The 20218-nt window shown below is 36.1% G+C and overlaps 1 protein-coding gene and 1 long non-coding RNA gene across 2 annotated transcripts in view; one reads left to right on the forward strand and one right to left on the reverse strand.

The window, feature by feature from the left end:
* LOC126911410 (uncharacterized) overlaps window positions 1–20218 on the reverse strand; it is a 181805-nt gene that overhangs the window by 71345 nt on the left and 90242 nt on the right. Inside the window, exon 2 of the long non-coding RNA XR_007705963.1 lies at window positions 627–774. This is a non-coding gene — a long non-coding RNA (uncharacterized LOC126911410). The remainder of the gene's footprint in view (window positions 1–626; window positions 775–20218) is intronic.
* LOC118279073 (actin, muscle) lies at window positions 16109–17611 on the forward strand. The gene has a single exon (XM_035598605.2). The coding sequence runs from the start codon at window positions 16188–16190 to the stop codon at window positions 17316–17318; it is 1131 nt and encodes a 376-aa protein (XP_035454498.1). The 5' UTR covers window positions 16109–16187; the 3' UTR covers window positions 17319–17611.

The following is a 20218-nucleotide window of genomic DNA, read 5'->3' on the forward strand; positions in this document are numbered from 1 at the left end:
TTGGCATGATAATAACTTATGTAATAACTTAAGACAGAAGGTCCTTCAAGTAGACACTAAATAGATTAACCGACTTGGTATTACATGGATCTCACAACTTTTGACGGTAGAAAGACTGAGCTGCGAGACTTGGGTTTTTTACAGGATGTTTTTGATGGGATCTCACTTCTTTTTGTAGAGCCTTTCTTTTTGATACCATCTACTTCTAACGAATTTTGTTAAAGGTCTTATGATATTTTCTTATTTTTATACTAGCTTTTGCCCGCGACTTCGTTCGCGTGGAATAGTGACTTCCGGAAAATTTTTGGTTTTAACCACATAGTTCCCATAGCTATAGGCTGATGATGATGATGATGATGATGATGAGTTCCCGATCTCGCGGGATCTTTTCAAAAATGAGATGTGGAAGATATTCCAGGGAACTCTTCAAAAATCAACATAATGAGCTCTGCGTCTGATTTTAATAGATGTATACTCACTTAGGGCATTGAAAAAATAGTTTAAAAACGGACTTTAACTAAAGAAATATTATAATCTTTCCGAACTTAAGATGAAAACTAACTTAAAACTAAAGAAAGCTACGAATTACGAATTTATAACAATTAAATAAGAAATTATATTAGAACCTATCCTTTATGCTATAATAACCAAGCTTAAACTAAATAATTTAAAAGAAACGACTTAAATCTAATCTAATTAATTTATAAATTAGACTTACAATTTTATTAAAAAAACTAACTACAGTAACTACTAATAATCGATATCAAACTAAACCTACGTTAAAAAGTTTAACCAGAAAACCAGGAAAACCCAACAAATAAACTTATTAATTGACAAATACAACGAAACCAATTTAGAATATACGAAACAGCAGGACCACTACAGACAAATAATCATACGACTGATAATACACATTTTCTACAATAGTACCGAAGCGCTCGGCCGATACCCAACCAAATAATTGTAACAAAACCATAGCGCAATCTATTTCGATCCCAACGCCATCTATCGAGGATAAAGACAACTTGGATTATTTATTTATACTCCGTTCGGGCATTTTCTTTGTACTAAAAGTTTAATTATATTGATATAATTTTTTTCATACCTTTTTACTATTTGTTAACTTATTTTCGATGAATTAAAACAATAACATGAACCGAAGTCGAGTAACGATCGACATAGAATTATCTATACTCCGTTAGAGCGTTTTCTTTGTACTAAAAGTTGTATTATGTTATATTTTTCATTGCTTTTTACTATTTTGTAAAAACAAATTTCCAATGAATTAAAACAATAACATGAACTGAACAATTGTAATTACACCATTGCGCGATCAACGCCATCTATCTACGGAGTATAGGAACAGCCCGACATTGTTCAATTCCGTACTATAAGTACGAAATTGAACAATAGATGGCGCTGTATGTCCGGAATAAATTTATTTTTTATTTTATTTTTATTTTATTTTTATTTTATTTTTATTTTTATTTTATTTTTATTTTATTTTTATTTTATTTTTATTTTATTTTTATTTTATTTTTATTTTATTTTTATTTTATTTTTATTTTATTTTTATTTTATTTTTATTTTATTTTTATTTTATTTTTATTTTATTTTTATTTTATTTTTATTTTATTTTTATTTTATTTTTATTTTATTTTTATTTTATTTTTATTTTATTTTTATTTTATTTTTATTTTATTTTTATTTTATTTTTATTTTATTTTTATTTTATTTTTATTTTATTTTTATTTTATTTTATTTTATTTTTATTTTATTTTTATTTTTATTTTTTTTTTATTTTTATTTTATTTTATTTTATTTTATTTTATTTTTATTTTATTTTTAATTTATTTTTATTTTATTTTTATTTTATTTTAATTTTATTTTATTTTATTTTATTTTATTTTATTTTATTTTATTTTTATTTTATTTTATTTTTATTTTATTTTTATTTTATTTTTATTTTATTTTTATTTTATTTTTATTTTATTTTTATTTTATTTTTATTTTATTTTTATTTTATTTTTATTTTATTTTTATTTTATTTTTATTTTATTTTTATTTTATTTTTATTTTATTTTTATTTTTATTTTTATTTTATTTTTATTTTTATTTTTATTTTATTTTATTTTTATTTTATTTTTATTTTATTTTTATTTTATTTTTATTTTATTTTATTTTATTTTTATTTTATTTTTATTTTATTTTTATTTTATTTTTATTTTATTTTTATTTTATTTTTATTTTATTTTTATTTTATTTTTATTTTATTTTTATTTCATTTTTATTTTATTTTTATTTTATTTTTATTTATTTTTTATTTTATTTTTATTTTATATTTATTTTATTTTTATTTTATTTTTATTTTTATTTTTATTTTTATTTTTATTTTTATTTTATTTTTATTTTTATTTTATTTTATTTTATTTTATTTTATTTTTATTTTATTTTTATTTTATTTTATTTTTTGATTTTTGAAATAAAAATATATCTATGTCCTTTCTAAGGTTCTAAACTATATCTGTACCAAATTTCAACCAAATCCGTCAAATAGTTGCGGAGATTAATGGTATAAGCATAGAATGTTCGACGTGATTCTTTAATTTGACATAACTTTTTTATTTATGAACCGATTGACATGAAACAAACACTAAATGTAAATTTAAGCATCCCACAATATATTCGTGAAAACCGCATCCAACTTGGATCAGCCGTTTCTGAGATTAGCGCGCACAGACGAACAGACAAACAGACAAACAGACAAACAGACAAACAGACAAACAGACAAACAGACAAAAAAAAGTTAATTACATTTTTGGGTTCGACATCGACATAACAATAACCCCTGCTATTTTTTTTATTTTTATTTTCAATGTACAGACAGCACTTTTCTACGATTTTATTATATGTATAGATGTAGTCTTCCTCTTTTTCTTTTCCGGTACTACTTCTTGAGCTTCAGCCACAGTTTTTCTCAAAGCCCACTCCCTGTCTCTATGGGCTTTTCTCGGCGTATATTTTGCTTGTCAGTCATAGAGTAAAATAGAGTCCAGTCTGTCTGTAAGGAGGCTAGTCGCGCTAACAATTTATATATAACAGATTTAAATTATAATATATTGTTTTATTAGATTTTCGTACTTCAAGACATGTCCAATCATGTGTTTTTCATTACGTCGACCATTTTACAAGTAATAATGTTGTTCAGTTTCATGGGCTAAACACACCCCTCCCTTGCCTCATATGGTAGGTACCTATCTACACCTATTAAATTCATAACCACCACCAACCACCAACTGCATAAATAACTTTGTAATCCCATATATTTATATGGGATTACAAAGTTATTGATGCAGTTGGTATATTTGGAAAACTGGACCGAAATTACAAAATATTTAAGTTTTCCCATGATTAAGACACTAAACTCTATATGTATTCCAAATATGAAGCTTCTAAGTCTGCTAGAAGTGCCTTGGACTTTTGATGATCGGTGAGTCAGTGAGTGACAAAATTTAGAAACTTTAACAAGTTGTCATTCTTAAACTACTGGTTCAAATTGACTGAAATTTTAAATATTCCGTGTTTATACAATGCCGGATTAGTTACTGAAGATTCAGGTTTCTTGCTTTATCCACAACCGAATTATAGGGGGTCGAAAAAGGCCCGAATTGCTTCGAGAAAAGGATGGTACGGCCGTGCCGCTTTTTTTTTGCTCGACTTGGCGGGGGCACTGCCGTGCCCCCAGATGTATTGATTATTTAATAAGTAGTATCAAACGTGATGAATAGAATACATTTAAATATATTATTGTCTCTGTTACTGCGCACTATGAAACTTTTAAACCGATTCCTGGATTCAAAGCCAGAGTGTGACGTGTTTTCGAGTGAAAGATAATTATTTTTGTCGGAATGTTTGAAGTTTTGCAAAAGAGATGGATGAACGAATATTTAATATTTAGATTAATTTTCACAATTCTGTATTTTTTAATTTTTGTAATGTATTGAATAGTGTCATTGATTTGTACCGTTCTATTCAAACAAACAAATAAATAAATAAATACGTAGATGTGTTTTACTATAATAAAACTATTTGTTTCCCAAGATTCGTAGCTATTAAACTCAAAAAAATCTCATTGCATAATTTTGACCTGTACTTTAGCAAAATTTTCAAGTCATCCAATGACTTCTCTCGCCTTGGGTGTGGCGAGAAGGAGTATCAGACTCTTACTAACTGAAAACCACCCCGTTCCTACTCCTGCTGTAAGCCGGAGTCCCGGTAAGCGGATTGGGCATCAGCCCCACTGGGTCCTATCTGTGGTGGTCTGGCTCTTTGAGGCGTACGCGGAACGCGAGGTGCCGTATGCACGGGTCTGAATCTGGTCAGACGACGAGCTACCCGTGCTCGCTGTCCGGAGACCCGTACTTCGTGATTCGGAGCTTTACAGCAACATTTATAGCATATGAGTAAGTCAGACACGGCTCGGAAAAACCCAGACAGACAACCTGGATTTTTCTTTATCTATCTACTTATATATCTTCTATACATCTATATCTATTCTATACATGCATACAATAGGTGTATGGTGGTGAGTTGTGTAGTGTTCATTCTGTACATTGAAAATATTAAAAAAATAAATAGTAGGAGGTGTTACTAGACAGACACCGAACCCAAAAATGCGACCTGTCAGTAAATTTTTGTCTGTCTGTATGTTCACGCATCACGCAAAAAGTACTAGATTACGATGATACTTGCTTATACAAATACATTAACCCTTAGATCTTAGGCACATCACTGGTTACTTTTCATCCCAAAAAAGTACATCCACTAAAACAAACTTAGTTGTGAGGCTCGATCCCTAGACACGCTTACTGTACCAAACGCAAATATAAGTTTGTCAAATGTTAGGTTAGGTTAGTAGTAGTAGTATGGCAGTGGACTTAACACTGTAACTAAAGGGTCGATGGTCGACATTAGCTTGCAACTGCTTACAATACACGCGTGGTGCGGGATCGCCTATGTACTTTGACATAATGTCGCAGGAGGATTGTAAAATCCGCGAGTTTTCATACTGGATGTCGTTTTGACGTTTTCAAGGGCGGGAAATGTGATGGTGTTGTCAAAATGTAAATCCAAGATGGCCGCTGTTCGAAATTTTAAACTTTTTGTCATGGCTGTCGTTTTCGTTCTATATTAAATGTACAGAATTAACTCTTCTACAGTTTATATGTATTGAAATGTATATATAGATTTGACTGGCTCGTTGGTCGAGTGGTCGCAAGGACGACTGCCGGACAAGGGGTCTCGGGTTCGATTCCCGGGTCGGACAAAGTACTACTGGGCTTTTTTCGGATTTTCGTAAAATTCTCAATAGTGCCACAGAGTTTGAATTTTAAACAAAATAAATAATATTTTTTTTTATAAATTTTATGTTTTCGTTGAAATATTTAGTTGTATTATGCTTCTATGGACGAGTACTACTTGTAGTTTCATTTAAATCATATGAGTGATCTCCATACTGTATACTATGATAGGTTATAAGTTACCCGCCCACTGGTCATACAAGTTTTAAACAATATTATTCATTAAAACCCTATACACTTGTCATTGCTGTGTCTACGAGCAACAGATGTGCTTCGCGTTGGCTGCCACTCCGCCAGCTATAGATACGAACTGCGCAGACGATTGCCACTGTGCTAACGTGGAGCCACAACTACAGCGGACTTGTGAAATGGTTGAACAGAAAAAATGCTAGCTTTTTCTATAAAACTGGATATTAGGATCAACGCCATTATTGAGCACTTGGAAACTTCAACGTTCAACGTAACATTTTAAGAATAGAATCTATGATTTGATGATTTTTTTTATTTAAAACATTGCCCCACTTTACGATTTTCTCCTGTGTTGTGGGAATAAACGTTACATTCGACTACTAAAATACACAACATAATAAATTAATGATGCCTTTGTAAATCAAATATGAGCAGTATGAATTACTTACAAAAAATCTTTGAGTAATTCACAAGAATACACTACACGATTTTAATAACTTCTCATGTTTGTTATTTACACTATTCTGTCAAACAGATTTTGATCGATAATCTATCTATATATTAATACGTGAAGCAAAAACTTTGTAACAGTTTTTACGAAAATTGCGCGGACGTTGGAGCATAAAATTTGGTACACTTATAGTTTATGTGTAGGAGAATTGCGGAACGTTAATATTTTTCAAAAATAATGCTTATAAAGTACATTAAATCAATAAATAAAACATTACACACACATGCATAGTATCTGATCGTATTTGACAAAACGTCAAAATCGATAGACATTGCGATGGTATTCTCACGTCTCATATGAAAAGAGGTTTCTAATTGAAGGAGGTTTGGTTATTCATGATGCGCCGGAATATATTAATTTGAATTTTACAAAACTAATAGCAATTCGTTAAATACAAATTATCCTTGAACGTATGTTAAGTGGTATTGTAAATTAAATCCCATCAAAAACATCCTGTAAAAAACCCAAGTCTCGCAGCTCAGTCTTTCTACCGTCAAAAGTTGTGAGATCCATGTAATACCAAGTCGGTTAATCTATTTAGTGTCTACTTGAAGGACCTTCTGTCTTAAGTTATTACATAAGTTATTATCATGCCAATATTAAAAATATTTAACGTTTTAAACAAATAGATCGACTTGGACATCGCTTGATTTGATTATTAGTATGTATCACACTACACAGCACGACGGGCCAGCGACCAACAGGAACGAGAGTTTCAATCGCGTGAGGCGCGAGAGACTAAAGAATCTAATATAATATTGTAATATTCATTTTGTTTTCATGCGATGTCCAAGTCGATCTATTTGTTTAAAACGTTAAATATTTTTAATATTGGCATGATAATAACTTATGTAATAACTTAAGACAGAAGGTCCTTCAAGTAGACACTAAATAGATTAACTGACTTGGTATTACATGGATCTCACAACTTTTGACGGTAGAAAGACTGAGCTGCGAGACTTGGGTTTTTTACAGGATGTTTTTGATGGGATCTCACTTCTTTTTGTAGAGCCTTTCTTTTTGATACCATCTACTTCTAACGAATTTTGTTAAAGGTCTTATGATATTTTCTTATTTTTATATGTAGTCTTCCTCTTTTTCTTTTCCGGTACTACTTCTTGAGCTTCAGCCACAGTTTTTCTCAAAGCCCACTCCCTGTCTCTATGGGCTTTTCTCGGAGGCTTTGATGTCTCAATTTTTGACAAGTCTGGACGGTAAATACTTCTTAATCTGTTGTATTCACAAATTGATGATTCCTGCGCTTTAATACTTCCAAAGTCGACATTAATGAGATGTAAACCGCCCAGACTTGTAACTCTCGAAAGTGCCACGTAAGCTTGACCGGATGTGAACACTGCAGAACCTATATCCATCAGCGCATTACTTAGGCTTAGGCCCTGACTTTTATGTATAGTTATAGCATAGGCTCCTTGCCTCATATGGTAGGTACCTATCTACACCTATTAAATTTATAACCACCACCAACCAGTTCTCCAAATACACTGCATCAATAACTTTGTAATCCCATATAAATATATGGGATTACAAAGTTATTTATGCAGTTGGTGTATTTGGAAAACTGGACCGAAATTACAAAATATTTAAGTTTTCCCATGATTAAGACACTAAACTCTATATGTATTCCAAATATGAAGCTTCTAAGTCTGCTAGAAGTGCCTTGGACTTTTGATGATCGGTGAGTCAGTGAGTGACAAAATTTAGAAACTTTAACAAGTTGTCATTCTTAAACTACTGGTTCAAATTGACTGAAATTTTAAATATTCCGTGTTTATACAATGCCGGATTAGTTACTGAAGATTCAGGTTTCTTGCTTTATCCACAACCGAATTATAGGGGGTCGAAAAAGGCCCGAATTGCTTCGAGAAAAGGATGGTACGGCCGTGCCGCTTTTTTTTTGCTCGACTTGGCGGGGGCACTGCCGTGCCCCCAGATCGTATATGGTCGAATTTCGACCACTAGGCGACCACTAGTATAAATAAAATGTATCGTCAATATGTATGTACGCGCATAACTTCTGAACGTATTCTTCCTTATTGGCAGGAGAAGGTTTGTATAAAAAAAAATTACAGGTTTTTATACTAAAATTCCTGCGGACCGAGTTTTAAGCGACAAAATGTTACAACGCGTACGAAGTCGCAAGTGAAGCTAGTGAAGAATAAAAGCAACTATGTTTACCAGTCTGTATAAGGAATGTGATCGCATCCCGAGCATTGAGTTACATTATCTCCTATGTCTATACGTTAGGTGCCCGTAGTTATATTATTTGTGTGGCGACACCTGACAAGTGACAGATGACAGAAGTCGCACATAGACTATCGACGAGCAAATCAATGGATGACGTCATAAATAACCTGCATCGCACGTGTGAAGTTTATATGCAAATAAACATGGATAGAGAATCCCAACGATCAACAGTTTGGCAGTCAGCCCGCCAGGCATGATCACCTCTCCTGGTCGGAGGATCCTCCTTTTCTTACGAACTTTACTCTCTGTTCCCTAAATTTGTGTGTAGTAGGTAATTTTAATAACTGAATGTATCCTCTTCCCCTCACACGCGTACCGAATGGCTCCACAATGCGTACGGATCGACAGTGAACTTGCGTTCCTATTTATAGGCCTCCCAACTGCGCCTGAAATAAATATATTACGACGTCGATACTGATCGGCTGTGGAACTAAACGCTCCGATACAATGCTTGAACACAATGTTGCAATGTTAATTCATAAACTTTAGCTCTACTAGGAACTTGTACTCGATGCAGAAAGAACATTTCTTTGCGCCAATAAAATTATACTACGGTTCAGTCATTGATATATTTATTTTATGGTAGTCAAGTCAAAGTCAAATCATTTATTCCAATTAAACCTATACTTAGGTACTTTTGAAACGTCAACAAAGAAAGAAATAAACAATCCCACAAAAACATTTCATGTTAAATGTTGCCAAGACGAGACCATATAGCTCGCACTGTCAAAAAGTAATCAGATCCCGTGTAGAGCCAAGTTTCTAACCCTACATGCCCAGACCTAAATCGATAAGCCCTAATTTCACACTCAAGTTACGGGGAAATTCTACAGCCATAGCTCGTACTGCGTAGTTCGTAGCGCGTAGCAGAGTTTTTACGCTATAATCTCGTAGGCGTGCAAACCTTGGACGTAACTGGCGAGTTGGCCGCACGGAAAGAGTTTAGAAGATTGAATAGATTTTTAAGCTCAAGCCCATATGACGAATAGCAAAAAGTCCGTGCGGCCGACTCGCCAGTTACGTCCAAGGTTTGCACGCCTACGAGATTATAGCGTAAAAACTCTGCTACGCGCTACGAACTACGCAGTACGAGCTATGGCTGTAGAATTTCCCCGTAACTTGAGTGTGAAATTAGGGCTTATCGATTTAGGTCTGGGCATGTAGGGTTAGAAACTTGGCTCTACACGGGATCTGATTACTTTTTGACAGTGCGAGCTATATGGTCTCGTCTTGGCAACATTTAACATGAAATGTTTTTGTGGGATTTCATTTCTTTTTGTAGGTTGCTTATGATCGTAATTTTCTACCTACTATACAATATTCAAACCGTACGTAATCCTAAACTACTTAAGTTAAACCTATTAACAATGAAAATTAAACAATGACCTACGTATCAAATTATTCTCACTAAGTCGTACCTACATAAACAACTATAAACATATTATACCTACTAACCTATACTACTTAATTGCAAATACCTACTTATTCAATCTTTGAATTTCTTAATTAAATTTGTGAGAAAATTGCAAACGTAATGCTAATACTTTTTATCAATGAAAATTAAAACACTAGTACCTAACTAAACCTTCACCTACTAAACTACTAAATTTATAAGAAAATTGCAAACGTAATCCTAATACTTTTTATCAATGAAAATTAAAACACTAGTATCTAAACCTTTACCTACTAAACTACTAACAATTAAATATTAGGCAAATGGTTTTTTTCTCCGCGATAGCAAACTTTTAAATCACCGAAATATTCCGAAAATTTTTCATTCAACGAGACAACCGTCAACGAAGTCTGCCCTCGCGCGTCTGCCCGCGTTCGGGTGCCGCGCTCGCTGACGGGCCGATTATTTTTAGCTACTGCGCGGGGACGAGGGGGCAGGCGGCGGGCGTTGGCGCATACTATACTTACGATGCTTATGTTCAAAAGTATAGGTTGATTAATAAACACTTACCGAAGTGAAGTGTAGTAATATTAAAGTACTTATGGGTAGGATAATGTTTTGATTTGATGAAAAGTTTGTGTTCTATGTACTTGTGTATAATTTTCAGATCTCAAGCAGGAAATAGGGAATTAAGTTTCCCTATTTCAGATTTTTACCCTTCCGCGGCCGCATTCAGACCTCTAGCGTCAAAAGTTGCGGAAGTCTCGAACAAACTTTCACCCCCTAGTTTAAGGGGTTGGGGGTAAAAGTTCCAAGTTTTAGGATTTTTTTGTTGTTTGGGTACTAATACTAGCTTACATACCAAATTTCAGTTTTCTGGGACTTCAGGAAGTACCTTAAGAATTTTGTTGATCATCAGTGAGTGAGTGAGTGAGTGACGAAATCGGGGTATTTTAGATATCAATAAAATCTAAAGTATAAGAGCTATGCAATTGAAACTTTAGAGGTTTATTAAGTCTACCACTGACATTATATCCTGAAAATTTTGTTTATCTGGTATAACCCAAACTCAAGTTATGAAGGTTCAAAAATACGACGAAGCGCTTCGAGAAAAGGTAGGTAGTGCCCTTGCGCTTGCGCTTCGCTTGGCTCGTCTTGGCGGGGCACTACCGTGCCCCCAGATAGTCTGTCAGTCTGTCCGTCAGTGAAGCTAGGTGCTCGTTCCAAAGTGTAGCTTCGAATTCGAAAAAGAAAGAGAAAGAAACTCCAATGGTTACTCTTTTAAAAAATAATCCCACATTGTGGGAGCCTTATGTTCAGTAGTGGAAGTCTTATGGCTGATAATTATGACGATGGAGCTCCCACAAAACTTCGATTGCATTACATTTTCATTGGTTTAAGGAACATTTAGTTGTGAATGCTTGAAAGTATGTATCATCCGTATAATTTTATTTTGAACTGATTCTTACATGTTATGAAATTCCGAAAAAACATACAATGTGATTTTGATCTACATACGTTATTGTTTAGGTTTAATCTGTACAACAGAAATTGTTTATTAATGAGTCGTATTCTACTATGTAGATTTTTTTATGGAATAGGTGGCAAACGGGCAGCCTGATCACCCGATGATAAGCAATCAGCGCCGCCCATGGACATACGCAACACCAGACGAGTCACTGCTGTGGTGCTTCTAAAAAGGAATATGTTTTTTTGAAGGTTCCGAGGTCGTATCAATAACAAGCCAATGATACTGTTTTTGATATCACATCGGTCGGGCCGACCCATTTGTATTAAACCATTTCTCTCAATTGGACTTCTGATTCTTGTAGCTAATCCTACAGCTGTTACTTATGACAACCAAAATCGGTGACTTGAAATGCTAACGGGACCATAGATACCAACAAAATTGATAAAAAGTAAGTTTCGTTTTATTCTTTCAAGACCTTTCCATGGGCCAGCTTTGCAAAGAAACTACACACATATTATAGGAAGTGACTCAAATCGATCTCCAACCATTTACGGCTATCGTGCATACACGTCAAATGTATTCGGTGATTCACTCCCTCGCTCCGTACCGTAGGTAGCACTCTGTTCAGCTTTGCCAATAGAGAGTGTAAATAAATGAGTTGGTGTCAAAACACATTTTTGTTCTGTTTACAATATTTGTAGTATGGTGTTTCATTGAGAACTCTACGATTGTACTGCATGTCTTGTCTCCCTCACTCCCTTGTTACTGTCTAGACTGTATGCTTCTTCGGGTCAGATAAAGCATTGTTTCTTGCCAGATTAAGATCTCACGACTTAGTTACTGTTTACCTCTTCTAAAGTCCTAATAGCGATTGTATTATAATAATATGCGGTGAGAGATTTTTGAAAAAAACTAAATTACTGTCACAATTATAAAAATTCTTAAGGAGTTAATGGAATGGTAATACTTAAGGACAGATTTAGTTCAAATAGATTTGAAACTAGACTCCTATTTCCTAAATACCAAATCGCACCAACCAACACCTAATATGCCAAGGAGGTGCAGTACAAAGAGTATATCAGCTGTGCACACTACAGGTATAATTAGATCACGGCTATGATGTATGTGCGCTGGTAAACAGTTCACCTGTCGTGTGAAGAATGTCACTATGTAAAAATTTCACGAAGAATGTTAATGATGAAACTAGACAGATTTTTGGGTCATTTTTTTCTTAGGCAAGTGTAGATTAGTATAGGTTCTGTAATATTAATGAAATTAACTTATTTATGGGGACTGAACAACGATGTTTCCAATATAATTGATAATTACTTAAAATAAAAATCCTAATTGTACCCAATAATTAAACTAAACATTTGCAAACGCAACATAGTTGAACGACACAGCGATAGAGCGAACATACTCTAAATCGTGACCATCTAAAAATAACCCACTAAAATATTGTTAAACACAGTAAAAGTACGACAACTGTAAAAACCTCGCCCCTACGGTTAAACTTAAAGTTGTGAACAACAGTTTCGCTGTCACACATTACCATAACAAGTACTTGGAATGTACAAAGTTATTTTGAACGTCGCCGGGCGCCGCTCCGAAATCGGTTTGCGTTCCATTTCAAACGGCCTGAGATAGAGAGCAGATTCTAACAGCCGACCATCGCCGTAATGATTATACGGCGCACACCTGTTACCACAAATAGACGCGGCCAATGCACCCGATGCACTTGCATCATACCCCTAACCCTATACAACTCAATACTGTTCTATCCATTTGCACATCATCCATTGCTGGCTCTATATAGCATCTCAAAAAAGTCCGTAGTAAAGAATCGTCAATGATCATCAAATAACGTGATGGAACCGTGCATTCGAAAGCGATTAATGACCGGCCAGTAGCGGTATTGGTATGCAATTGAGCAAATCAATGAATGGCGATAGTGACAGTTCTCTACCGTGATCCAAATATAATCCGTTTGTTGTCGTTGTACAGTTAAACTTGACTAATGAACTTCGAGGTACAATGACAATTGTGAGCGCGGAGGTTCTCGATACAATACTTCGATGCGAAGTATTTTAGGCATCGAATAATTCATACTACGTTAGAAGTTTTGTACTAGGGGCAATTTTACCGATGTTAAGTAGTAATAGTACCAACCAAATAATGTCTTTGATACTCTTCTACTTACTGCGTCAGCTGTAAAATTAAATGAAACCACTGTTACCTATTACGGCTTTGTCGTAGTCCCGCTGACTACGGCGTAGCACCTCTACAGCCTACTACGACGTAGTCGAGCTACAGCCTACTACGAAGTACTGCCTGTTACGAATGTATCTGCAATGAATGAGATGGGATTTTTTAATATCCATTGCTTTTTAGGAGTGACCTTCATAAAAACAAAAGGACTAAGAAAATCCAGATTATTCGTCTCGAAGGACTAAAATATATTTTTGGTCCTTTGATGCCCATTACTTAGACTTAATAGTTTTGATATCTGTAAAAATAAGTACCTATTAGAACTTTGATTTCGTGAGTCTTTTCAACGAGATGATATTTAAATCAATCTAACACAATTTGTCGTCAAACCAAAAAACTTGTACATAAACAACAAACTTATATATCATCTCGTAAAGTCCCCTACTCATTATGTATGCGTCCCACTCACACCTGTGACATGAATCGAGCGACCAAAGTATTCAATCGAGTGATCAATTAGTCAAACATAGTTTCATTAAATCAATTACACAGTACCCAAATACCGGTTGACAATACACGAGGTAAAGGTATTTCGTGACATTTCGCGTGGGTCGCGTTTGTTACAAATAGTTTATTGGTACATTTTAATACAGATTTATTTAATTAGATTGTTGTTTCTTTAGGATTTGTAGGGACTGCGGTTTATTTACTTTAATCATAGGCTTTTTGTTTCAAATAAATGCTTATTGTTTTTGTTAGACTCGCGTGCGCCACGAGTCTAACAAACAATTTGGTAAATTTTCAAGATCAATACTGGTTTCTTTTTCTTTCTGTCTATCGTACATGATCAGCTGAGAGGGTTTAATACTTAGATAAAGCAAAGCACGAGGATGTTAATATCATAATGTTTCAATAATTTCATTATTATAATGTGCACTAGAGAACAATATGGACTATTAAAGAAATCTCGGCTCACTTTGTTACAGATATCTCGGCTTACTTGTTAATGAAATAACAATAATGTGTAGGACTTAAGAAATAATATCGTAAGCTTAAAAATTAGATATACATGTGCAGCTATCAGCACTTAATAGTATTAATATAATATAATAGAAGCTCTTAGTATCTATTGCAACAGCTGCAAAACATTGTATAATGGCATAATGTGTTCTTCCAATTCATACTGTGAGAATGCACGACCAAAACACTCATTATAATAAACTAATGCAGATAAGAGACAGAATTTATAAGGTACTAACTAACATCTTATAAATTACATTGCAATGCGTAATATTATCTTGTTAGTCTCATCACTTTAGGACCTCATTATTGCTTACATTAAATACGATTTGAAAAATAATTTCACTACTAGCAAAAACTTGATTTTCAGAGATAGGCTTACTTACTCTCCCGATATTTCTACATGATCAGAACCTATTCTAGAGAATGTGTTATTTTCAGGCAGGCGGAATCACAGGTGGAAAACGTTGTCTATATAAATTGATTTTTAAATCATCGTATACCTACGACAGTGCTAGGTAAAGATCAATTCATACACAACCAAGATAAGGGACTTAGTAATGATCATCTCACCTGCTCCGGATTGATTGGTGATTTATTTATTTTTATCAGGACTCCAGGTGAATCATCCTCTTGATGTTTCTATAAAACACATGACAAAGGTATCTATAAAATAGAATATCAAAATGAACATATTTCAATTGGAATATTGTCACATGCCTATCTTGTTTTGGTCCTACACGCTCGACTAGCTGTCGTTTTAATATCCGGACCACCCAGACAAGCCATAAAGTATTCAGTGAAAAATGTATTTAGTTTTCTATGTATGTTTTATACTTTTAGGAAAATATGTGTTAGTTATATTATTTTAAGGTAGAAGTTTACATCTGTGTACCTAGTCACATAGAAAATATGAATCAAAGGACCGCGGTTAAATGAATTTTCATTCGGATTAAACTATTTTAAAGTTTACAAGAGTATATTATACGAATGCACTTTTTAATTATAAAGATGTTAGCTAATCGCAATGATTCATAATTAACCTCAACACGTCTGAAACGTGTTCGATTATAATTTTTCACTAAATATACTATTGACCCAGTAACCATAGTTTGCAAATATTTTTCTGTTACAACATTGTGTGCTATTATCGTCTTTCTGGAAACAAGTTAAGAGTTGTTTTCCTTTGCTACGAAAAATATCTTTTTTATATTAAGTAAATATGCACTATACTAATTAACTACTACGATATGGAAACCGTTGAATTCTATTAAAGTTTTTAACGTTCTCAGTATGTTCGGTAATTATTACAAATGTTTATCAAGATGTACTAGTCCTAAATACTATATTCCAAAGTAAAAGTACTGACAGACCCTAAAAATCAAATAAAGTTTATAATCAATGTTGAATCTTTGCGTCCGCCCATCGCCTGAAATGGCACAAGGCGGGCGGGCCGTTGGCTTCGGCTAGCCCGCGCCTCTTACGGCGCGCGGGCTTTTACTGTAAAATACTAACTTAAAACCCTCTAATTAACCCTAAGAACTATCTTAGGGTTGATAAGATTGTTTTAAGACAATATGTTAGTGTGAAATATTGAAAGAAAGGCGGGGGCTGAGCGCGCGAGGGGGCCGGCGCGCTCGCCATGTATGGCGCGCGGCGTCTGCGCCGCTGCCCCTATAAAAGATTCCCCGTCCGCTGTTCGCCGCACTCGCAGTCTCGCTGCCGTAGAGTCAACATCCACCGCGTCCCAAACCAAATACAAACGCCAAAATGTGCGACGACGATGTTGCTGCGCTTGTAGTCGACAATGGCTCCGGCATGTGCAAGGCCGGTTTCGCCGGCGACGACGCGCCCCGCGCCGTCTTCCCGTCCATCGTAGGTCGCCCTCGTCACCAGGGTGTGATGGTTGGTATGGGTCAGAAGGACTCCTACGTAGGCGATGAGGCCCAGAGCAAGAGAGGTATCCTCACCCTGAAGTACCCCATCGAGCACGGTATCATCACCAACTGGGACGACATGGAGAAGATCTGGCACCACACCTTCTACAACGAGCTGCGCGTCGCCCCTGAGGAACACCCAGTCCTCCTGACTGAGGCTCCCCTCAACCCTAAGGCCAACAGGGAGAAGATGACCCAGATCATGTTTGAAACCTTCAACTCCCCCGCCATGTACGTCGCCATCCAGGCTGTGCTCTCTCTGTACGCCTCTGGTCGTACCACCGGTATCGTCTTGGACTCCGGTGATGGTGTCTCCCACACCGTCCCCATCTACGAAGGTTACGCCCTGCCCCACGCCATCCTCCGTCTGGACTTGGCTGGTCGCGACTTGACCGACTACCTCATGAAGATCCTCACCGAGAGGGGTTACTCTTTCACCACCACCGCTGAGAGGGAAATCGTTCGTGACATCAAGGAGAAGCTGTGCTATGTCGCCCTCGACTTCGAGCAGGAGATGGCCACCGCTGCCGCCTCCACCTCCCTCGAGAAGTCCTACGAACTTCCCGACGGTCAGGTCATCACCATCGGTAACGAGAGGTTCCGTTGCCCTGAAGCCCTCTTCCAGCCTTCCTTCTTGGGTATGGAATCTTGCGGTATCCACGAGACCGTGTACAACTCCATCATGAAGTGCGACGTTGACATCCGTAAGGACCTGTACGCCAACACTGTCATGTCTGGTGGTACCACCATGTACCCCGGTATCGCCGACAGGATGCAGAAGGAGATCACCGCCCTGGCTCCCTCCACCATCAAGATCAAGATCATCGCTCCCCCCGAGAGGAAGTACTCCGTATGGATCGGTGGATCCATCCTGGCTTCCCTGTCCACCTTCCAGCAGATGTGGATCTCCAAGGAGGAGTACGACGAGTCCGGCCCCGGCATCGTCCACCGCAAGTGCTTCTAAGCGTGCACGTGACCCTCGCGCATGCGCGGGGCTGCTGCGCCGCTGCTGCGTGACCCTAGTGCTGTGTATTGTGGTGCTCTCGTTCCGCAAGGAACTCTAGCATTTGTACGTTGTACGTAGTGATACCTGACAGAACTGAACATCTAAGATAACGCCATCTATTGTAATGTAATTTATTGTAAAATTTATATAAATTTAATTTTCTTTTTTTTATTTTTATTATATACACGGGATCGTTATGGATCTCACGCCAAATGTAATTAATAAATAAACGGTTAATTTATTTATTTTAATTACATTATTTCTTTTTATACAACCGTTGACTTTGGTTTTTGTTTGGAGTCCCCAACCCGCATTTCCCCTGCGGTGTAGTGTTTCATGTGACAGCGAAGTGAGTCAGTGGATCGCACCTGTCTATATGTGGGTCACGCTCACTGCCAACATTCCGGCGATCAATCGCCGCCTACTTTACACTTTTCAAATTCATTGGAATGACAAGCAGGCATAGCGAACACACAAGAGTAGGTACACTTCCCCTAGAGAGAGCGGGGTTCGAATATAAAATTAGAAGCGGAGGTTACCACACGCGTCAGAATTAACCAGCGCGTGCACTACCATAAATAGTAAAGACAACTCCCGCGGCCAAAAGCATTTTCTAATTTTATCATAATATCTTGGGGCGGCGCTGCCATGCCTGCCATTCGACTCTAGTCTTTAGTAGCTTACGATAAGCTAAACATTAGCATACACCACGTGTTTCCGTAAATATCGCGAGAGCTCGCTGGAGTAAAAGAAGCCATCGGTTCGGCATGTCTATTAATACAACAGACTCCCGGCGCGTTCAGTTTACATCTGTAGCACGAATATTAGGCGCAATACGTCGATATGACGACAACTCTTGTTTACCGCGCGGTGATTAGGAACAAGTTATAAATAGTGTTCACTCGAAATTGTGTGAATGTGGCAGGAATCCAATTTGTTATCGTGTTACCGCTTCGGAGTTTTTTATTCGATAGGAATTTGGATTGTTGAGGGCTCTGACACTTGTGTTGTAATGCGGTTCATTCAAGTTCAAGACTTAACATATTGAATGAGGATTAATTACTATCAGTTACGTAGGAACATACAAGTGAAACAGGTTAGGTAACCTTTGCGTATCTCCCTCAAACTGTGTTTAATATCCACATCTATTTCAGGAGCATCGGTACGCGACCGCCTTGTAGCTCCCCTACTAACTTCAAAGTTTTGTGTTGTATTTTGGTCTTTCGGTACGTGGTGTTAGTCACTTTGGTTCTCCCACTTGTAATGTTTACATATTGTCACACTTTTCTTTACTAATTGTCAGTGATGACTTTGGGTGGTACTTTAGCATTTAGTTAATGATAGAATACAACATAGTAAATTTTGTATCATTCATTTAAATAGTCTATAGTAAACACGTGCTAACATAACCTCAGATCTGGTCCAATTACCTAATCAAGCCATTTTTATTTTCGCTCAAAACTTCGTCTTAGCTAACTACTATCAACATCTATTACGTTTCAGTTTGTTTCTTTTATTTGAATTTGTTTGTGAGTACTCATATTAACTTTACTATTTAAGGTTCTCAACTAAATATACTGTAGCATTTTGCGGGCACATTGTGTGGAATAAGAATGTTTGGTTTTAGGTTACTTGATGATTTCTATCCGTATATCGAAGTTTAGTTAGTTCTCATCTTTTGTTGTACTTTCTTAATCGATTTCTAATAATACTTTACTCAACTCAGAGTTTTAACAGTCAAGATCTATCTTTCCATCAGCGGCCCGGTTAGTTGCAACCAGCACTCAATCTCAGATTATTTCTTCACATCCATACTTTCTTCGGTATTCAAACAATGTCTGTAAGCACTACAATCTACAAATATCTAGTGATTCAGCTTCGTTATCACAAAACAGTGACATCAGCAGTTTGGCAGCGCACACTACTACTATAAAAGTCTCTCTCATAAACACAGAGAGATATTAAAATATAATCAACCTAATTATAAACACTATGCAGTAACATGTGTTAATTGTTCTTTGTGACTCACGAGGGATGCCACGTAACATTACTCCTTTTACTCTTGCGTGGGTCAGCTAAAGGCGATCATAATTTTATTGTTGTTGAGTTGACACCCTTTTTTTTCACCTGCTAAGTGAGCAATAGGGGTGTGACTGAGACTACGGGTAAATAGAGTCGGGGCACATTTTGAGACTGTTATCCAATTTAGTTAAGACACACGCGTACAGACAATGTAGTTGAATACATATTTTTTTGCCACCACGCGTGCTCTTACAAGATACCTGATCTTTAGAACTGACTAAGGAACTGAATATTTTTAAAGACCGGGTAGTAGTGTTATCTAATAAACCTAATCTTTTTAAACCGTGTTATTACATAATGTTATTATCATGACATCACCAAGCCACGCATCAAGCGTAGAAATCATAACGTTTTAAACAAATAGATCGACTTGGACATCGGCAATATTATATTAATTCTTTAGTCTCTCGCGCCTCACGCGATTGAAATTACTCTTTTGTAGAGGAATTCTATAGTGTAGCCGTGGTTACTATCCGGAGCTGCGGACTACCTAGCGGGTTTACTGGGGCTGCGGCAGCAGGAGAAGGAACGGGTGGTTTTTAGTAAGTAAGAGTCTAACACTCTCGCCTTGCCTGGGCAAGAGTTATCTAAACTCTAGCAGTGTTATTTAGGATTCTATCCCCTGATTTTGCACAAATACATACTTAAAGTATTTGATCCTATTTCTCCTCGTGATCTTTCTGATCCTTTAAAAAAAAACCGTGGATACTAATGAATGCTAGGTGCTAATGATGATGACGGCGGCGATCTTTTGTATAGGACCAAATACTTTAAGT

The sequence above is a fragment of the Spodoptera frugiperda genome, chromosome 14 (genome assembly GCF_023101765.2).
Source record: "Spodoptera frugiperda isolate SF20-4 chromosome 14, AGI-APGP_CSIRO_Sfru_2.0, whole genome shotgun sequence".
In the NCBI taxonomy this organism is placed as follows: Eukaryota; Metazoa; Arthropoda; class Insecta; order Lepidoptera; family Noctuidae; genus Spodoptera; species Spodoptera frugiperda.

Bases quoted from the DNA above. Each gene is read 5' to 3' on its own strand.
- LOC118279073 (XM_035598605.2), top strand. From the start codon at position 16,188: ATGTGCGACGACGATGTTGCTGCGCTTGTAGTCGACAATGGCTCCGGC.